The sequence below is a fragment of the Manacus candei genome, unplaced genomic scaffold (assembly GCF_025592945.1).
Source record: "Manacus candei isolate 608988 ecotype Guabito, Panama unplaced genomic scaffold, ASM2559294v1 h1tg000002l, whole genome shotgun sequence".
Taxonomy (NCBI): domain Eukaryota; kingdom Metazoa; phylum Chordata; class Aves; order Passeriformes; family Pipridae; genus Manacus; species Manacus candei.
Window position 1 is genome coordinate 7,212,981 of NW_026138050.1, and position 18,484 is coordinate 7,231,464.

The window sequence follows — 18,484 nt, forward strand, 5'->3', positions numbered from 1 at the left end:
ATTTCCTGATCTCAGCAAATGGAGGAGCAGGGAATTAAGTCCCACCTCACTGGGCACCTGTAAATCAGTTTGGGTACAGGCTCTGTGCTCAGAAAAACCATCTCTCACAGTCAATTTATTGTCAGTTAGCATTTGAAAGCCATATATCCTTGGAATATATATTATCCCCCAGAAAAGCAGCTCTGCCAGAAGAATTGAAGGCCCTGCTTTATTCAGCAATATCAGCACTGGATCAGCCCGTGGATGGTGACCCAATTCTTGCTTCATGCTCCTGCAACTGTCCAAGTGAAGGAGTTGTCTGTGTTTCTGGTGTTTACTCCGTTTGAGAGGGGCTGTGCAAGAACACACAGACACGGCTGAAAAACATCTGAGTTCATTTCAAACACATCTATATTTGAGAGCCTGCTGCAAGTGAGGATTATTTATAGTGCTTATAACCCCCAGTCATGGAGCAGGACTGCACTGGGCTACACAGTGTAAACACACAGACTAAAGTTACAATTCCTGTAACAAGGATCCCCTTTAGGGATTTTACCACTCGGGAGTTGAAGACCACAGTTCAAGAACAGAAATTAGTAGATCAAATATTGAACAGAAGTTCTGTTTTCAGCATATATTTTTGCTTCCAGCTTAGCTAGAGGAGGTTGCCTTGACAGAAGTAGCTTTATTTTCTACTCAAAAACCATTATTATCCTACACATACCTTGTTATTGGCACTTTTATTAGGATACTTTCAAAAATGGTGAGCTTTTTGCTTCAGAATTAAAGCAGGAATATTATTGATTCTATAGGCTTTCTGACACTTGCTGCAAGTAATTTTAAAACCATGGAAAGAGTTATTTGGAGGTTGAAGTATCTTGTCTGTTTATGAATGATTGTATCATATTTAACAGACCCAGGTATCTATCATTTCAGAAATCAGTCTATGAGAATTTCTTTCTTAAAAAAAAAGTCTTTTTTTGCATCAATGAATGGACATTTTTAGAAATGGAACTAAACTGGAAATGTTGAATTCAGGACCAAAAGTTTCAAGCTACAGCTTGAGAATTCACATAGAATTTATATCTGGACCACACTCCTTTCAAATTTAAGAATCATGATTAAAACTTCCTTTTGCAAATTTCATATATGCAGAACCAGAAATTGTAATTGATCCAGTTGGCTTAAAAGTTATGCTTTACACATGTAAGAAAAAGATGACTGAAGGTGTTTGGTGTATTTACACTTTAATGGGCATTTAAAGCTGAAAAGTTTCAGAATCCCTGAAAATCTGCCTCAGAGGTTGGACCCACGTCACACTAGAATGAGAGCTGGTGAAAACTAAATTACTTGAATGACTTGAATGATTCATTCAAGTTTGCAAAAATAAACCAGATGTTATTTGGTGTATTTCCCATGTACAGCCTCCTCCCTCCACAGCAACTGTTTTGGCATTTTTTCTTTTTTCAGCATTTTACTGGAGGCTACGTACGAGGTATCTACAGACAGGAGATTAAGTAATTGAATTCTAGAACTACTGACAAATATTTCCAGATCACTCCAAGAGCTACATTCCTCAAATGACTGGAGCATGATGCATTCATACAATTACATTAAATTACATTCATACTATTTCTTTCATCTCATATGTTCCCAAAGCAAATTACAAGCTGAATGAATATCCCACTTTCTCTATTCACATGTCATTTGACAATAGGTTAAACACATTATGTAAGGTGATTCCTGTTCCTTGACTCGTGACTATGGATACCCCTATCAGGAGCATTCATCTCATTCATCTGAAAATTATCTCAGGCATATACAAGGTCACACTTATTTAAATTAAAGCAGGCACTCACTACTGTTAGCTGCACTTTTGTTATTCCATTGCACACATGATTTACATCAACACTCAAAGAAGAATAACAAGAATAGATTATAGAACAACCCCAGAATTTATGATGACCTGAAATACAGCTTTTCAACCTGGAGAGGAAACTTCAAGTGTCAGAAGAATTAAGATTGAAAATGGGAAGAATAAAACAAGACCATGCCTGCAGAAGGCAATGAGCCTTGAGCAAAGGGAAATGCCAAATCCCAGGGTTTAAAAATGCTTTTAGTGGTAACCTGATGGCCCAAAAGGGATATTTTCTTTTTACTTTTTCATACTTCCCTTCCAATAACTTGGAAAGTTATTAACAGTATTTGATTTAAGAAAGTAAAAGTGAGCAGACAGATGTTTTTGCAATCTCTAACGTAGGGCTTGTAAAGAAAATGGTTGTTGGAGGCTGGTTGTAAATAGTTACATGATCCCTGTGCATTTCATCAGTGCACATGTTCTGGATCTCTAGTGCCTCCAATCTCACTGCAAAAGTGACTCCAAAATCTGCTGGAGTCTGAATACAGCTCAACAGACCAGAGCCATAAATCATTTGATGTACATGCTTTATCCTTAAAACCTCAGGGCACAAAAGGAATCACCTCTCTGAAGCCTCTTAGAAAACAAAGCACACTTTTACAGACTGCATCCTTATGTGCTTCACATACTAAAGTTCAAACTAATGGCAACAGTCCACAGGCATTAAGGGAAATAACAGCAATCAATGCTATTTTTAAAGGGAAGAGTGGGGGCGAGGGGTTAACATATGTGGAATTAGCTCTGGGCAAAATGAGAAGCCATAGCATCTAAAATCAAATGCATTCTCTGAAACAGACACCAGAGACCAAATTCCCGTGCAGACTCCTGCAGTCCAAGAGTTTCAGCAGAATTTGGCCTTCCTCTTAACTTAGCTTCATTAGGTCATACCATGCCATTGGTTTTTGTGTTGGATGCTCCACGTACTGCACATCAGTTGTTGGCACTATGTGGACAATTTCCCGAACTGGAGGGGGAGAAAAGGGTGGTGTGTGTAAAAGGGAGAGGAATTTTTTTCCCATTTGGAATAATTTCTTAGAAGAGTTTGAGGGGGGAAAGTGATATTTGTATCCCTTCTACCAGATGTCACCAGTGACAACAAGAGCCAGTATTAAATATCTATCCATCAAATTCTTCTTAGAATTTTTTTCAGCGTCAGCTGGTCAAGAACCCATTCAGAAAATGGGGAAAGCTGAAATCTTCCACAGCCATTCTCAACCAATGATTCTTCCCTGAATAAGAATTATTGGTGTCTGAAACTTTTTCATGGAGGACATACACGCACAATTTGTAAAATGATAAAAAACTTGTAGCAATAACTTTTCTTATCTTTATAAATGAAATAACAGCTCCTCCACACACAGAATCATTTTCCCTGGTCTTTTGTCACTTTTTGATCACCTGCCTCAGTGCTGGATGCATTAAGGTCTCGTAGGTACCCCCCATTTACCACTTTGCTGTCTGACCCTATGATTTATTGGTGACTGGCTTCAGTGACTGGTTGAGTTTGCCTTCCATCTAAGGGGGAAGTGCTTTGGGAAAAAGATGCCTTGTCTCTGACACTGAGACAGTCTCTGCACCATCACCTCTTCCTGTGCCACCACCTCAAGCTGTGATGCCACTTGCACTGTGATCCCTCACCACCCCTCAGTCCTGGCCATAATGATCCCTTGTGCTGACATCCATATGACTTGTCTTTCACTGTTCTGCTGCCTGGAGACACAAGTGAGATCCAAGCTGACAGGTTCCTCACCCAGTGAGGCTGCAGCATTCATGGAAGGAAATTGAGATGACCAAAATATTTCTATGAAAAAGGCAACTGCACAAAGGGACTTTTGGAAACAGCAACTGTCCAAACAATTTTAAAAAAAATAGAGATTGAAGGCAGGCTGACAAACTGCAAAGACACTCTTCACGTATTGTGCAGTGATGTTGCTATCAAAATTTTTCTCTGTATTCTGAAAGCAAAGATCTTTCATGTAGAGCTCGGGGACTTTTGTCTCTGAGACAGCTGGGTAGATGACAACCCCTTTGTTTCACACATACCCAACTAAACAGGTTGTCAGAACCTTGCAGAATTGTAAGAGTTTCTCTGGAAACAGATGAAATACCCTCCCCCAACCAACTGTTCCGATGGATTGACATAATATTATTTTACCTCCTGTAGCAACAAAGTGACTGTGTGGCATTTTTTTCAAAACACCAGATCAGACATTCTGGGATATCAAGAAGGCTATCAACAAGGCTATCATTTCCCTAAATGGTTTGCTGCACAAACAGTACTCGAACAGGATACTTTTAATTTTTTTTGTTTAGTGCTCTAACAATGAAACTCTATCACGCGTAGTGTCTGCAGATAAGATAACACGTTATCATATTTAAACATTCATTAAAGTCATCTCTTCAGAAGTTACTCTGCTTCATTTCATCTGACTCCTCAGATCAAGTGTATCAGATAGTGGGAGGGTTTCTTGCCCTACATCATACAGAGAAGTTGGTGATTTCTGCTTAAATCAGAAGAAATTTAACATGACTGTTCTTTTTGTCTATCTGGCCACTTATCTTGTTTCGTTTGCAAATATCATATGTATTCTCTTGAGATAAAAATAGTGCAAGATGATTAGTTAGGCAAGTTCATCTGACACCATTCCCCCTTCGTGACGCTGAAATCTAAAATCTGTATATGGTATACAACTTAAAGTATATATATGCAAGTCCAGCTCTGCTGGAGACACACAGCAAGTACCTTCCTCTCAACCTGACTGCTTCCTTATCCAGCCAAGAAGACCACAAAGGTAAGCTGATTAGATCCTCTGCTTTCAGAAGAAGAAATACAAAAGCAAATGCTCCCTAAATGGGAAGTCCCTGTGCAATTAAAATATCTGTTCTTACCTCAGCTTCCAGTCTGTTGTATCTTCATAAGCTAACATAGAATAGAATCAGCATTTGGATCATAGGATGGAACAAGACTGGAACAATGCTCATTGTAAAAAATGCTGCCATTTTTAGACTTTCCTTCAACTCTTCTCCGTGTTTAATCCGGTCAGCAGGGAGAATTAGATGAATGGCTGAGCTCCAAATTATCTTGCCTGGTGCTGAAAGGAGGAATTTTGCACAAGAAGCAGTTGGGACAAAATAATTACTAGTGAAACAAGAGTAACTTAGCTGCCTGAGGTGGAGAAGTAGCCACTGCCATCAGTGGCAATTTGTCCCATTGCTTTCTTACACTTTCTGAGATATTCAGAAAGGGACTAAAACGATTGACATTTCCCTCTGCTGCAAACCAACAGGTACAGGTTCAGCCATTTCATATTTTAGGCTAAGTTTAAACCTGTGTGTAGATCTCAAACCAGTGCACAGACCATAAATGGGTTCCAGGAGTGGATTCCTTCTCATGAAAATGCTGCTTTCCATGCTTGGACAGGAAGAACGATGTTGTTGAAGACCAGTTAGGGATTAATGAAATGATATTTGTGTTCTCTTGTGGCTTTCAAGGATAACTTTTCTATGCCTTAGTTCCCCTTCTTTCATTAACATGAATTATCAGTAATGTTGCAAGTTTTACGTTGTAACCAGTCTGCACTTGGTAGGAGCAGTTTACCAAACTGTAAATTCATCAGTGTTATGTTCACACTAAAAAACTTATTAGAAATTCATAAAAAACTTATTAGAAATTCAGGCATTATAGCATTTTGTTAAGTGATCTATATTACACTGGCAAACTACTGCAGCTGTTGGTGGCTGAAGGGGACAAAGGGTATCTCTTCTCAAATGAAATGCTGCTGTATCAGAAGAAAACACTTTCTCCACTCTGCTAAGAATGAATATTAAGCCTCAATACTTCTGTTCTAAACACAGTAGTATATACTGGAATGCCAAAATCTGGATGAAAATCTAGTTTTTTATCGTCACATAGAATGCAAAAAAAACCCCATCTCACAATATACTTAGAAACATTTTTACGAAGCTCTCATGAGATGTAGCCTTTCAGTGGCACAGCAGCCCAGCAACACAGTCATTGTTGCAACTAAACAGAGGAGGAACTTATTCTCCAAATTTACACTTCCTTGAAATGAGTAAAATCACTGTTACTAATTCTACCGCAATATTTTCATTCTCTGTAAAGATCTCTAATTATCTATTGATAATAATACTAGGGGTTTTTTAAATTCCAATTACACTTATTCCAGATATAGTTCTCGGGGACATTCCGAGCCTTATCTTTTATGAGTGCTGTAAATATATGCTGGTTTTATTTGAGTAATAATCCACCTCCAGGAAAACCCACACAGAAGTCGTGAAGTTTTGTGGTGCTAGACACCTTTGATTCTCTCTCCCAGCACAGCACAGGCAGCAGATCCTCCTGAAGCCCCACGCTCCACAGGCAGAATTCCTCCCTCATTACCCAGCTTTCAGTGGAAGCACCTGCTCAGACATCTGTTCATCTGCCACACTGTGCTCCACTTACCAGGGGATGAATAATGTCTCCCCTATCACATACTGTCACAGTAGCAACTTCAAATAGAGTCATGAAAGAGGTACAGAAGTCATTTTAATGACTAAGTAGCTCACATTTAATTTATTTTACAGTTCAAGAATGGCCATCACTGACATCCTTTCTGCTAAAGATATTGAATCTGCTCTCTCCAGCTGCCAGGGTAAGGAATGGTTGCTCTGCAGACAGAAGATGCATACCATTTTTATGTCTTAAGATGACATGCCTATCATTTTCCCCTTAGATTCCTTCCCTGTGAGATCTCTTTCTAAGCTACATTACAGTATAGCCCCTTAAATTCAGAAAGTCTCACAAGTGGTGAGCACCAATTAAAAGGGCCACAGTTTCGGCTAGAGCTGGCTTAACTCTGTCAATGTTTAAACCTGTTAAAGACTTATATTTAAATAGTCAGCTTTTTCCTTAACAATTAAAAAAAAAAGCCTTAGCTCACAGAATCAAAGTGTCATTTGTGAAACAATGACCAGCCTCAGTCCTCTTGAGAGCTGCTCAGCAAGATCAAGCCCATTTTCCAAATATTCAAAGATCTGATTTGTCTGTGAATTACTTACTTTTCTACCAAATTCTTCACCTAAGTAAGGACTCAGTGAAAATGAGGGAAGAATTATGAGAGTTGCTTCATAGGGCACAGTAGCACCCTCTAAATATTTATTATTAATTGCATGTGACACTTTGCATAAATCCTGATTTAGCAGAATGTGGGCTGTGGCAGAAAACTTCAAACTGGCTGAAAGGATATACGACCACAGGCACAGGGTGATTAGAAAGGGAAATTATCCACTGTATCTGCTCTTTTGCTACACCAAGGAATAAGAGAAAGAGAAGCAGGCTGATGCTTAAGAAAAGACATACATATTCACAAGGAATAGGTACAACAGTAGACACTTCAAGAGAAAATACTTAATGACTTCTGTTTCTTCCAGCTGATGATTCCTTCAACTACAAGTCTTTCTTCTCCATGGTTGGTTTATCCAGCAAAACTCCTGATCAGATAAAGAAAGTTTTTGGAATCCTTGATCAGGACAAGAGTGGTTTCATTGAAGAAGAGGAGCTGCAGTAAGTACTGTTCAGCTGCTCTATTCCTTTAAGCAATGTAAACCTTTGAATGTGCCTGGTGTCCTAGAAGAAACTTGTTCTTTCAAAAATAAAATGCAGTTCGTCGTCTTTCCTTGAATCTGTGTGGGTTTCCTCAGATAATAAGAGCAGCCATTACCTTATGGGACATTTCAGAGAATAAAACTCCAGCCCAGCACTCTCCCCTGTCCTGTTTCAGGCTGTTCCTGAAGAATTTCTCTTCGAGTGCCAGAGTCCTCACCTCGGCAGAGACCAAGGCTTTTCTGGCTGCAGGTGACACCGATGGGGATGGCAAAATTGGAGTGGAAGGTAAGACTTCTGGAAACTTGATAAAGTTTGTGGTTTAAAATCCACACATTTCAGGCTGCATTTGAACTGTGGCATGAAGAACACATCTGAATACTTCAGCCTCATAATTCTGCCACAGGTTTTATATGAGCAAATACTCCTTTGTTTTCATCACTTTATTCCCATTTGGCCTCTGTTGCACCAACAGAATATTTAGGCCCTATGTAGAGTCTGGTCTTTCCAGCCCATAATAAGAGCTTTGGGGTTAATCCTACTGTGTGTCTGATCCACAGACTCAATGTGCCAGATCCTTAAAACTTCCTGAACACCTAAACATCTCCAAATTTCCATTTCTGCACTTCTGGCAATCTGACACTTTCATTTTTAAACACACTTCCACCTACATAAACGTATTCCCTCATCTACCACTATCAAACAGTGCCAGTATTACTGAGTGGTTAGTTCACTAATGTGAATAAGACTGGTGTTGTTTCTCAAGGCTGCAACTGCTGCAATGCAGCACAGGATTTTGTGCTGGAGAATCATCTGCTAAGTGCACGTTTCATCAGGCAGTCCTCCTAGGAGAAACTAAACCAAATTCCTGGAGAAAACCTCACAGGGATGATGTGAACTAGCCAGGATATTTCTTTTAGAAATTGCAGCACAGAAAAATAGGACATTATGCATCATATATTAGAGATGAAGTCACTGAAAACAGGGCTGTCTCAGCTGAACTAGGACAGGTGGCAATAACTCCAACAGACACACGTGCTAATCTTAGCCAGAGTTTGGGAGGAGAGAGAGATACACTGTTGGAGGAATTTGCTTTAGCAGCAGCTTTTGCAGCTTCTGTTTATAAGCCCCAAATAGGGCATTGTATTATGGAGATCTTAGCCCTTAACCATTGAATCTCCCATCTGAAATTACATCGCTACTGATGTTTTTTCTTTGGAACAACAAAACAAAACAAAAAAATCCCTCTCACTGAGAGCTACAGGCTCTGCTTCCTTGGCTATTATCAGAGTTTGTAATGGGGTAAAGATAGTTTACCTATAACTCAGGATTTCCCACAAATGTGAATTTACAGACACACTCCTCCTCTCCGCACTTACTCTTTTTAAGGAGTGAAAAATCTGTTACGCCCCCAGAATCTCAGTTTAGCAGTAGCTTGTGCAGTGTTATAATAACTTTGGGGGCCCTCCATGCTTAGGAGTTTAAGTCATTTTTATCTATCTTTTTAAAGATGTCAAAAAACACTGTCATCTAGTTTTATTCCCTGCCTTCTCATTTTCTTCCTTGACAGAATTCCAGTCTCTGGTGAAGGCATAAACAGCATTAGACCAAAGGCAACCTTGGACTGACTCTTCCAATTACCTCGTCCAACAAGCACTTCGCACTCAGCATGTGTTTGTACATTTTTATATTGTTTCAGGCATTAACAGTTCCCCACACACGAAATTCCCACCCCGGATCACTGAGAAATCTTGCAATGTTTTGGTCATGTGGTATTGCTACATTTCCACTGTAAAGAAGGCACTTTGTGATTTTCAAGCACTGATAATGTTGAAATTGTGGCCGGAAGAGGGGAGAAAAAAATTAAAAAACCAACCAAACAAAAAGAACTTCGGGGGGTGAGGGGGAAAGCTACTTTTTTAAATTTTGTTTAGGTTCTCCATCCTCATACTTGAGCATGCTGACTCGCCAGATGCAGTTTGGATCATCTTAAACAATGTGATATCTTCTAAGGCTTAATTGTACTGATTTCATTGAGGTTTATTTCTGCTTAATTCTCTGATCCTTGAGGAAAAGCACTGCTAACAAGATGGCTAAAAATAATTCAGTCCCAACCCTGAAAATATGAGAAAAAAATTTAAGAGGAGTTGACACATAGCTCAAAGCACAGAATAAGGTTGTGGGTAATTTTACAAAATAAAGTACTAGGTTACAGCACGTATCCTCACAAAGTGTTTATGGCCTAAAATGTAACTCTCCCTTAAGAAGATTTATCTCTCATGAAATCTAAGGCAGCTGTGAGATAGAGGAGAAGGGTCTAATCCCAGTCTGACACTGTCACAAGTCACAGTCCCCTGACAACCTGGGCCACGGGCCTGGAGGGTTTTCCATGAATCATGACCATGTTGCTTATTGTCTCTCAATATGCACAAAACAATAATCCTTTGCCACATCCGTGAATTTCTGTGTTTCCTACAGATGAAACAACAGCCAGTCTTGCTGCTTGATTCCCTTGAAGCACTGTCACACTGTTAAATAATTGCTATCACTCAATTCTTTCATTTATTATATGAATAATCATCTATATATTCCATAATTTAGCAACTTTCTTCAGTCTGAAAACTACTAAGAACCAGTCTTCCCTTTGACAAGTGTCTTAGAGGATTTAGAGCTGGTTACAGCACTGTCTTCATTAATGGGCCAAGTAAATAATGTTTGTGGTTAAATGCAGAGCTCAGCAGAGTGAGGGGATGTTGGGCATTTCTGGCTGAGTGTGTTGGATATTTTCCCCCCAACACTTCTCTGCCTCTTTCCCCTTGTCCCACGCTGTGGTTCCAGCTCACAGACTGACTGTCATTTTAACACTCCCCACTGAAGCTGAACGATAATTATAATTTGGCAGCTGTTTTGAAGAAGAGAAGAAACAAAGCCTTCTGGAACTTTTATGTAACATCCAGTGTTGGCATTTCCATGAGTTGCAAGATGATTATGTGAGGCAAGTACAGCTCCCTCATACCCAGGCCTGTAGGAGAGCTGGTCAACAGATTTAAGATGGCTAATGCAAAAGAGGAATTCCAGCAATCAGACTCACTGAAGCCTTGGCAGAATTATAATGAACATAAATCCTAATTCTATCCCAACTGCCTTTGATGTTAAATCTGGGCTTAAATTATAGCTGCTGTTAATTGCAGCACAGAAATATTTTGCATAATGATGAGACTCTGTTGGTTCCTTTCACCTTATTCATTTCCCCGCTGAAGAAAAAACCCCCGAGCAATCCAGCCCTGCAGCAATATCCAGATGTAAGACACACACTGGCTCCCCACACAGCTGATCTCCCAACTCTCCTGTCACTGGCTCACAAGCAGGCAGCACCCCCAGCACAATAAGTGACAGACCTGATGCTGCATTCCTTCCACCTCTGAGAGTCTCATGTGGAATGCAAGAAATGCAACACTGCACAGTGGCCCATCCTGTATTTCAGAGATGCTGAACAACTGCACATCCCTGCCTTCTGCTGCCCCAGGGGGATGAGGTGTTCCCGAGAATCAGGCACTCCTGTGTGTGCTGTAACTCCACTACGCTTACGAGAAAATCCACTCTTCTGAAACACTAACCTGTGGCAAGAAGATGTGTTTTAAATCTCACTAAAACCATCCAGCCATTTCATTAGAAGAAATTACAGTAAAACTCAAAAAAGTCCCCAATTTCTAAAAAATCCCATAGGCTGTTCAGCAAAAACACCACCTGCTCTCTATTAAGGATTTTGTTGGCACTGGAATCCACATTTTAACCAAGATAGAAAAGAGTATTTTTCAAGTAAAGGAAACAAATTCAAAAAATATAAAGTTTTCTGGGAAGGCTCATTTCAATTAGTTTAATTTCAGCCAGTGACAGCCTTCAGTTTTCCTAGGGAAGAGCATGGAGCATTCTCTGAATTTGACAAGGTCGTTGTGTTCGAGAAACACTTCTATTGCAGGAGGTCTCTGTGAATGTGCTGAAGGAGCAGAGACATGTGGTGGTATCACAGTGTTACCACAACTGATGTACAGAATCAGAGAGTAATTCCTGCTGGAAAGGTTCTCTGGAGTTCTCTGGTCCCAGGCCACCATAGGGCAGGTAGCTCAAGCTGAGTTTGAGTATCTTCAAGGATGGAGGTTCCATAACCCTTTTGGGCAATTTGATAAGTAAGGATTCAATTCTCTGCATCCAGCTTTTTTGAATGACTTACACAAATAAAACACTGCTGAGTATAGAGTTAAATACCAAAATTCTGTTAGAAATTGTTTATTCTACATCAAACCAGAAAGGATCCAACAACAACCCCCTGTATTTTCACACTGATTTTCACACCTGTTCTCAGGTTTAGAGTAAAACCATTCTACTCAGTGTAATACTCTGTATAATACTGCTTCATAATTCCCAAGATAAAAGAAATGTTGTTCATGTGTTTTACCTTTACTTAAGACAACTAAAGAGCAATCCAAAATGTGAGTGGCAGATCTGAGTTCCACTAAGCCCAAAGACTGTGAGTTCTCAAACACCTCAATCCCTGATCACCCTGTAGGGTTGTATTTCTAATCCTCCCTATATTTCTCGTTAAATAAAGATGTACTATGATCTCTTTAAAGGGAACAAAACACAAACTTCTTAAAAAAAGGATATAAAGGGCCAGGGTCAATATCCCTAACCCAGCCTAGTGCTTTAGCCACTGAATCCATCATCTCTCACAAACCAAAATCTTGGGTTGTCTTGAAAAAGGAGCAGAACCTTGCATAAGTTAAAATCTCCTGATATTTAGTGGAAGCTGGCTGCCTCCTAACTTCATATTCCTTTGGAAATCCCAACCTAGAGCCACTTGTAAACTTCAGATTCGATTTCAGCTCTCCAACTGTTCAAAATCTCACAGTCATCTTCTAACAAGTACGAGAGCACAGAAAGGGCAAGGGGATGTCAGAACATTCATTGCACACATAGACTGGTAAAGTTTCTTCTCTGAGTTAGCAGCCAGCCCATGTGGAAAATCTTTGATGCAGCATCATCAGAGGCGCCTGGAGCTCTTCACACAAACAGTGTGGGCAGAGGGGGCCAAGGCTGGATTAATTTCCTGGAATTGGTTACTGAAATAGATACATCTTGATTAAATCCCTGAACAGACACGTACCTAGCATTTTCATGTTTAATTTTTCATGCATTTTAAAACATTTTAACAAGTGGAACTGTGGAATATGAACTGAAGTGTTCACATTTTATGAAGCTTAATTTCCATGTTACTTTTGCTTCCAAGCACAGAAAAATACCATTCCATTGGTATGGACTGCCTGGTACCTTTCCTGTGCTGAAGGCCTACAGAACACACCAGCAGCTGGGATATGGCTGCTCCATGACTTTGGATTTGTTTGTCAGCATGTCCTACACTCATGAAAACAAGAAAATCAGAGGGTTTGTATATCAAGCTGCAGAAAAGAAAATCAGATCAGCACAGCAGTTATGATATCAAAGAAGGTACCCTGAAACAATGCCTCACCCTGCAGTCACAAAGGTGTTTACTGACCCTCAATTCAAGGGGGAACTTATGTCCAAGTAGAACACGTGAATACTTGACTCAGGGAATCACATCAGTTCCATCACAACTAGATATCAGTCAGCTGTATTTCCTGGATACCAACTCTCTGCTCTAACTCCCAGGCCTATAGAACACACTGATTTTATATTTGCAGTGATCTCCATAACAGACACGAATATTTGGCCAGCATAAAAATAAACACAGTAAAACCTGTTTTTGTTAGACAGATGAACTAACCTGTTCTTCGTAATCATCATGGAAAGAGAGTCCTCTGGAGTTATTTCAGAGTTTTCAGCTTAGTCTTTTATATTCCTGTCTTTCAAGTGATTTGGTAGATTAGACTTTTTTGTTTTAAATACCTGCTCCTTCCCCTTCTCCTCCTCCCTGCTGAACACCCCGTTACACCTGTTACCCTGTTCTCATTCTGTTCCTCCGTTTTCCCTCACCCCAAGTAGCCCCGGAGAGGTGTCACGGCTGGACTTGTCTGTCTTTGGTGCCACCTACGGGTAAGCGCTGGTTTGCCACAGAGATACTCCAAAACTTCTATCCATGAAGGCTTTGCAATCTCAGCGTGGGCTTCTCACAAGGATTACTTCTTGCATGTTCATTAATTCCGACACAATTATCAGATCCTCTCTAAACCCAGGCCACACTCTCAATTATTCCCTAGTAATCTGAAATAAAGGCAAAGCTAGATTCCTAGATGTGTCAGATATATCTATTACAAATGTACCAGTACTAGTATTATTTGAAGACAATTAGGGCAATTGCAGAAGTAATGCTTCATGGGAAATTCCCATCAGGATCAGGTCCTTAAAGGTCAAAGTGTCCCATGAAGATGCCCATTTGTTGCTATCATTAAGCTATAAAAAAAAATTATATTTTTTTAATTCACACATCAAAAGTAATTTACTTCAATAAAATAGGTGCAAGCTGAAAGGATTTACTTTGGTACTAAAACTTCCATATTGTCTAAAACAGCATGTGCATTCCTTTGGGATATAAATATCAATCTGATTAGCTAGTACATCTTGTCAGTCACAGTAACTTATCCCCTGGGGTATCTGAGCCATCACGTGGCTCTGGGACTTCTGTAAAAGGTCAAGAGGACTTAATTAAAATCTATATAAGTCGTTATCTCTGCCATTTGAACAAGAATTAAGTCAAGAGGACTCTGCAGATTTTTTGCCTTACAAAATTTTCTTGGTTGGGGGGAAACTAAGAGGCAAGGTGAGTTCAATCTTTCCTTTGGAGCTTTAGAAGACATCACAATAATTCACAGAAAGAATGCATGGAAATAACCTGAGATCCCCAAATGCTGGGCAGTTCTACAAATACCTTTGAGTTTCTCCTCAGCTTGGGCACCTGAAGCCTTAACTAGAAATAACAGTGAGTCAGATGTGGGACACAGATCTGGACTAAAGCATGGAGCAGTTGGCTCCTGTAGGGCAGATCCCCTGCTCTGCCCTGGACCTGGGCTGCAAATGCCCCCCTGAGGAGACCTGTCTGTCCTCCTGGGCACCACGGGCTGGGAGAGCAAGAGCAGTGGGAACTCTGCCCAACAGTGCTTTTCATTTTGCAGTAGCTTTGCCATGGCTCTTTCTGGTATCCTGACAGAAGCTGAAATTGCTGCTGGCCTACAGAGCTGTCAAGGTAATATTTATGGGTTAAATTTGGCTTCTCAGTTTAGCTATCAAATTCTTTTGTCCCCACTACCTCAAGGTCCCAATTCCAATAGAAACAGAAAAGGCTGTTTGAGAAAGAGATAAAGGAGGCAAGGTAATGGAAGAGAGGCAAGTTTTAATCTTTGCCAGCCAAGGTACAGGAACCCATTATCACTTGTGCATTGTAGTAGTATTAAGTATGAAAAAAACCAATGCCTGAAGTCCTGAGGCAGAAATCCTGTTTTTTCAGAGAATAATAATAAAAATACTGCTGATTTCAATAAAATATTTCCCGTCAGGTTCTGTGAATTTATGTTTGAGCGAAGTATCTATTTACAAATGTATGTTCTTGCATGATAAAGACCAGAGCCATTATTTATATTCCTATGTTTGAGACATCATTGATGGAAAAATCCCATTAATCTGATGTAAAGTCAGGAAAATCAAAGGTTGTTACTTGGGGTTTGTAATGACCCTCACTGTACTGCAGAATAGTTTGCTGGTTTTTGACCAAAAAGCTAATTTTTTTTTGGTTCCAGATCTTTAACTACTTTTCTCTCCCCCTTCCTGCTTATTTCAGCTGCTGACTCGTTTGATTACAAGACCTTTTTTGTCAAAGTGGGTCTCAACTCCAAGTCCAAAGACGAACTCACCAAAGTCTTTAGCATTCTTGACCAGGACAGGAGTGGATTTATTGAGGAAGAGGAACTGAAGTAAGTAAATTAAAAAAATGAGTTACCAACAAGATTGTGTTCTGTCATCTAAAAACAAGATCAGAAATACTCCCTTTCCTTCTCTCTCTCTCTGGATGAGACAATGGGGGGGGGGGTGCACATGTGTGAGTGCCTGTGCTGGAGGAGCTGCAACTCAAATAACAAAGGCAAGGCTGGATCACAACGAGAAAACTCTCTGACAGCACCAAAAAAATTTCTTTCATGTAGTGATAACTGACAGACTGTGAAGATAAAAATAGCAGTTCTGCTACAGCTGCTTCTTATTATTGCAAGAATCTTTACTAGACTGAATTCAAAGGGCTATTTTTCTCTCATCTTTCTTTCTGTCACATGAATTCTACCTTCCAGATCACATTCATCCAGCTTTGAAGCTAGAAGTAAGGTTAGAGAAATTCTTGTCACTCTCGAGGATCTGCATCTTAGGATAAAGAAGGAAGATAACGAGGAAGGGAAGACGACTCCTGCCACTGCAGAGCCAGTGTTAATTTTGCCTTTTTAATCCAGTGAAACCAAGATGCCATCAAGCATTTGTACATGTTGTGATGCAGCATACTCTTGCTTTCTTACCCTTACTCTCACTGAAGTTAGAGGAAGTTTTGCCACTGAAACAGTCTGCAGAACTGAATGAGGCTTGACATTTTACAGCTATTGCCAGTATCAAACCCCAAACTCTTCCAACTGAGCATGTCTCAGTCATTTGTCCTCTCTCCTTTAACAGACTTTTCCTGAAGCATTTCTCTGCCAGTGCCAGAGCTCTGACTGACGCTGAGACCAAGGCGTTCCTGGCAGCAGGGGATAGTGATGGAGATGGCAAAATTGGAGTGGATGGTAAGACTGCCTTTAGTAAAAGGAATAGTACCTGCCTTGGAGACTTCCTAATGGCAGCTCCAGGCAGCTGCCCTGCTCCAGGCACGGGATGTTATGGATTGGAGTCTGAGGTGCTCAGATCCGCTCTGGGTTGGAGAGAGGATCTAACACAGGAACTGGTCTATACAACACTATCTTTGCCTGAAGTACCTAGTACTATGACTACACAATGTGTAGTCCCTTTAAGGAAAGATTATCAGAAAAAGCATCATTAGTTTCCCATTTTAACTTTAAAAATTAAGAAAGTAATTTTTAAACTGTGCGACTACAAAATGTGGTCCCATTTTATTGCTCTTTTATTTATTTTTCAGAGTTTCAAGCTCTGGTCAAATCTTAACAAGCAGTCAAGATAAAGACCAAGATATCTGTGCCATAAACAATCTTTCCTATTGCAAGTCTACTAGTTATTTACGTATGTTGTACCCTGGAAGGTCATGAAAGACTGTTGGCAAGTGATTTCATACTGCTGGAAAACATCTAAAGTAGTACAAGCACCACTTAAACCACGTTTTAAGCAGAAGGTCTATACCACTGGGAGACTGAACTGGAATCCGCTCTGCTCATCTGGATTTTGGGCATTAAAGGTACAAATAAAAGTAGTAAGAGGAGAAATTGAAAGCATCTATGTGGGCCATCGAATTTTCAATATTTGCATAAATAGCTAGCACATGTTGGAAAAAAATAGAATTAATAAAATGTCCAGGTGTAAAACCTGGTTATGGTAACTGGTATCAGTGGTATTTAATCAAGAGGTGTATTTAATGTTCCATATGCTTTTATGTCACTCTTTACACAACTGATTATGTTTCAGAGACTAATTATATGGCAGGACCTAGCACCAATTAAACCACCAATTTAAGATCAACTGGATCCAGGATGAATCTAGATTACTGAAACAGCAATACACTCAAAATCCTCCAAGGAATCCCTCACCTTCGTGCCCACCCGATGGCACTATTGTTCCACTGCCGAGGAGTTAAACCGGAATTCCAGCTGCCTGAATTAATCCAAGGGAGAGCAATTCTTGATGGCTTTAACCATCCCAAACGTTATAGTTGCTCCTACATACTCTTTAAAAATTTGGAACTCTTGACAATTCTGGTTTTGGACACTAATTTTGCAAAAACTGGTAGACAACTGTCACACACTTTGTTTGTTGGAGCTATTTAAGAAGATGTTTCAGTATTCGCAGATGAAAAATCTTAATTTCAAAATTATCTGCTGATGCATAACACGTTTGTGAGGGGACATCATGGAGAAGGAAGGAAATATCAATACAATATTGGGAAAATCATCATATTACACAAAATTAAAGCCATCTACAAGACTTCAATGAATGCTCAATAAAATGTTCATGACTTATAAATTAGCCAAAAATATATTTCCATTAACTCTAATGAATTAATCAGGTCCTAATATTGTAGAATTTCCTTTAAGAGTGAAAAAAAATTTATCCATCTGACAAATTGACATTCATTCTTTCAGTGTCACCTGGGTGAGCAATGAAAAAGAGAAATTTTGCAGAATTAGTAAGCACAGCCTGACTGCAGGGCTAAAAGCTCTCATCATTGTCAGAAGATGCTTTGTATCTCAGCTGATATTATGGTTTACATTTTCACTATGCAATATGGGTCAGCAGGAGATTTTCAAGCATTGTACCAACATTAATGGCTAAATAAGAGAAGCCCAGACAGCTCAGATAACTTCTGAGATAGCAGGCAGCTCCTTTATTTAACCACACTTACTTCCACCCTGATTAGCCTGCTAGGCCTACAAATCTAAGACAATTTCACCACTTACCATTCCATTAAGAACAGTAAAAAATTAATGACAAGGTAAGTCTGATATCAGCTTCACTGATCACTCCAGAAAGTTAAGAAGAGCTTGTGACTAGAGATGTTTTTAGACCTTTCCTTCTTTCAGTATTACCACTTAGCAGGTTGGTGGAGAAAATGCTGCTTTCTATGTACAAGAACATATTTACTTTCTTTTCCTCTGTGTCTCTCACTCACACGGGCTGTCAGGTACTGTGAAATTTCTGTAACTACTTATTGGGTGCTTTAAGAAAGCTCTTCAAATTGTGCCTGTAAGGCCCCAGCTGGAAAGACTCCTGCCTGATCATAAACATACATTGCCAAACAGCTCCCTTAA

At 39.8% G+C, this 18,484-nt stretch overlaps 2 protein-coding genes across 3 annotated transcripts; both read left to right on the plus strand.

The window, feature by feature from the left end:
• Positions 1-4,601: 4,601 nt before the first annotated feature.
• LOC127467552 (parvalbumin, thymic) lies at positions 4,602-11,910 on the plus strand. Its single transcript, XM_051779630.1, has 5 exons — positions 4,602-4,689; positions 6,485-6,552; positions 7,331-7,463; positions 7,681-7,790; positions 9,073-11,910. The coding sequence occupies exons 2-5, from the start codon at positions 6,492-6,494 to the stop codon at positions 9,096-9,098; spliced, it is 330 nt and encodes a 109-aa protein (XP_051635590.1). The 5' UTR covers positions 4,602-4,689; positions 6,485-6,491; the 3' UTR covers positions 9,099-11,910.
• Positions 11,911-14,223: 2,313 nt separating this feature from the next.
• On the plus strand, positions 14,224-17,239 carry LOC127467558 (parvalbumin beta-like). 2 transcript variants are annotated; one of them, XM_051779656.1, is made up of 5 exons: positions 14,224-14,298; positions 14,654-14,721; positions 15,313-15,445; positions 16,185-16,294; positions 16,645-17,239. In XM_051779656.1, the coding sequence occupies exons 2-5, from the start codon at positions 14,661-14,663 to the stop codon at positions 16,668-16,670; spliced, it is 330 nt and encodes a 109-aa protein (XP_051635616.1). In that variant the 5' UTR covers positions 14,224-14,298; positions 14,654-14,660; the 3' UTR covers positions 16,671-17,239. The 2 variants fall into 2 exon arrangements, with proteins under 2 accessions (XP_051635616.1, XP_051635605.1); XM_051779645.1 differs by having other exon boundaries at positions 14,231-14,298; positions 14,651-14,721.
• Positions 17,240-18,484: the final 1,245 nt, after the last annotated feature.

Bases quoted from the DNA above. Each gene is read 5' to 3' on its own strand.
- LOC127467552 (XM_051779630.1), top strand. From the start codon at position 6,492: ATGGCCATCACTGACATCCTTTCTGCTAAAGATATTGAATCTGCTCTC. The intron at 7,464-7,680 runs GTAAGTACTGTT...GTCCTGTTTCAG, and splicing joins ATTGAAGAAGAGGAGCTGCA to GCTGTTCCTGAAGAATTTCT. The intron at 7,791-9,072 runs GTAAGACTTCTG...CTTCCTTGACAG, and splicing joins TGGCAAAATTGGAGTGGAAG to AATTCCAGTCTCTGGTGAAG.
- LOC127467558 (XM_051779656.1), top strand. From the start codon at position 14,661: ATGGCTCTTTCTGGTATCCTGACAGAAGCTGAAATTGCTGCTGGCCTA. The intron at 15,446-16,184 runs GTAAGTAAATTA...CTCCTTTAACAG, and splicing joins ATTGAGGAAGAGGAACTGAA to ACTTTTCCTGAAGCATTTCT. The intron at 16,295-16,644 runs GTAAGACTGCCT...TTTATTTTTCAG, and splicing joins TGGCAAAATTGGAGTGGATG to AGTTTCAAGCTCTGGTCAAA.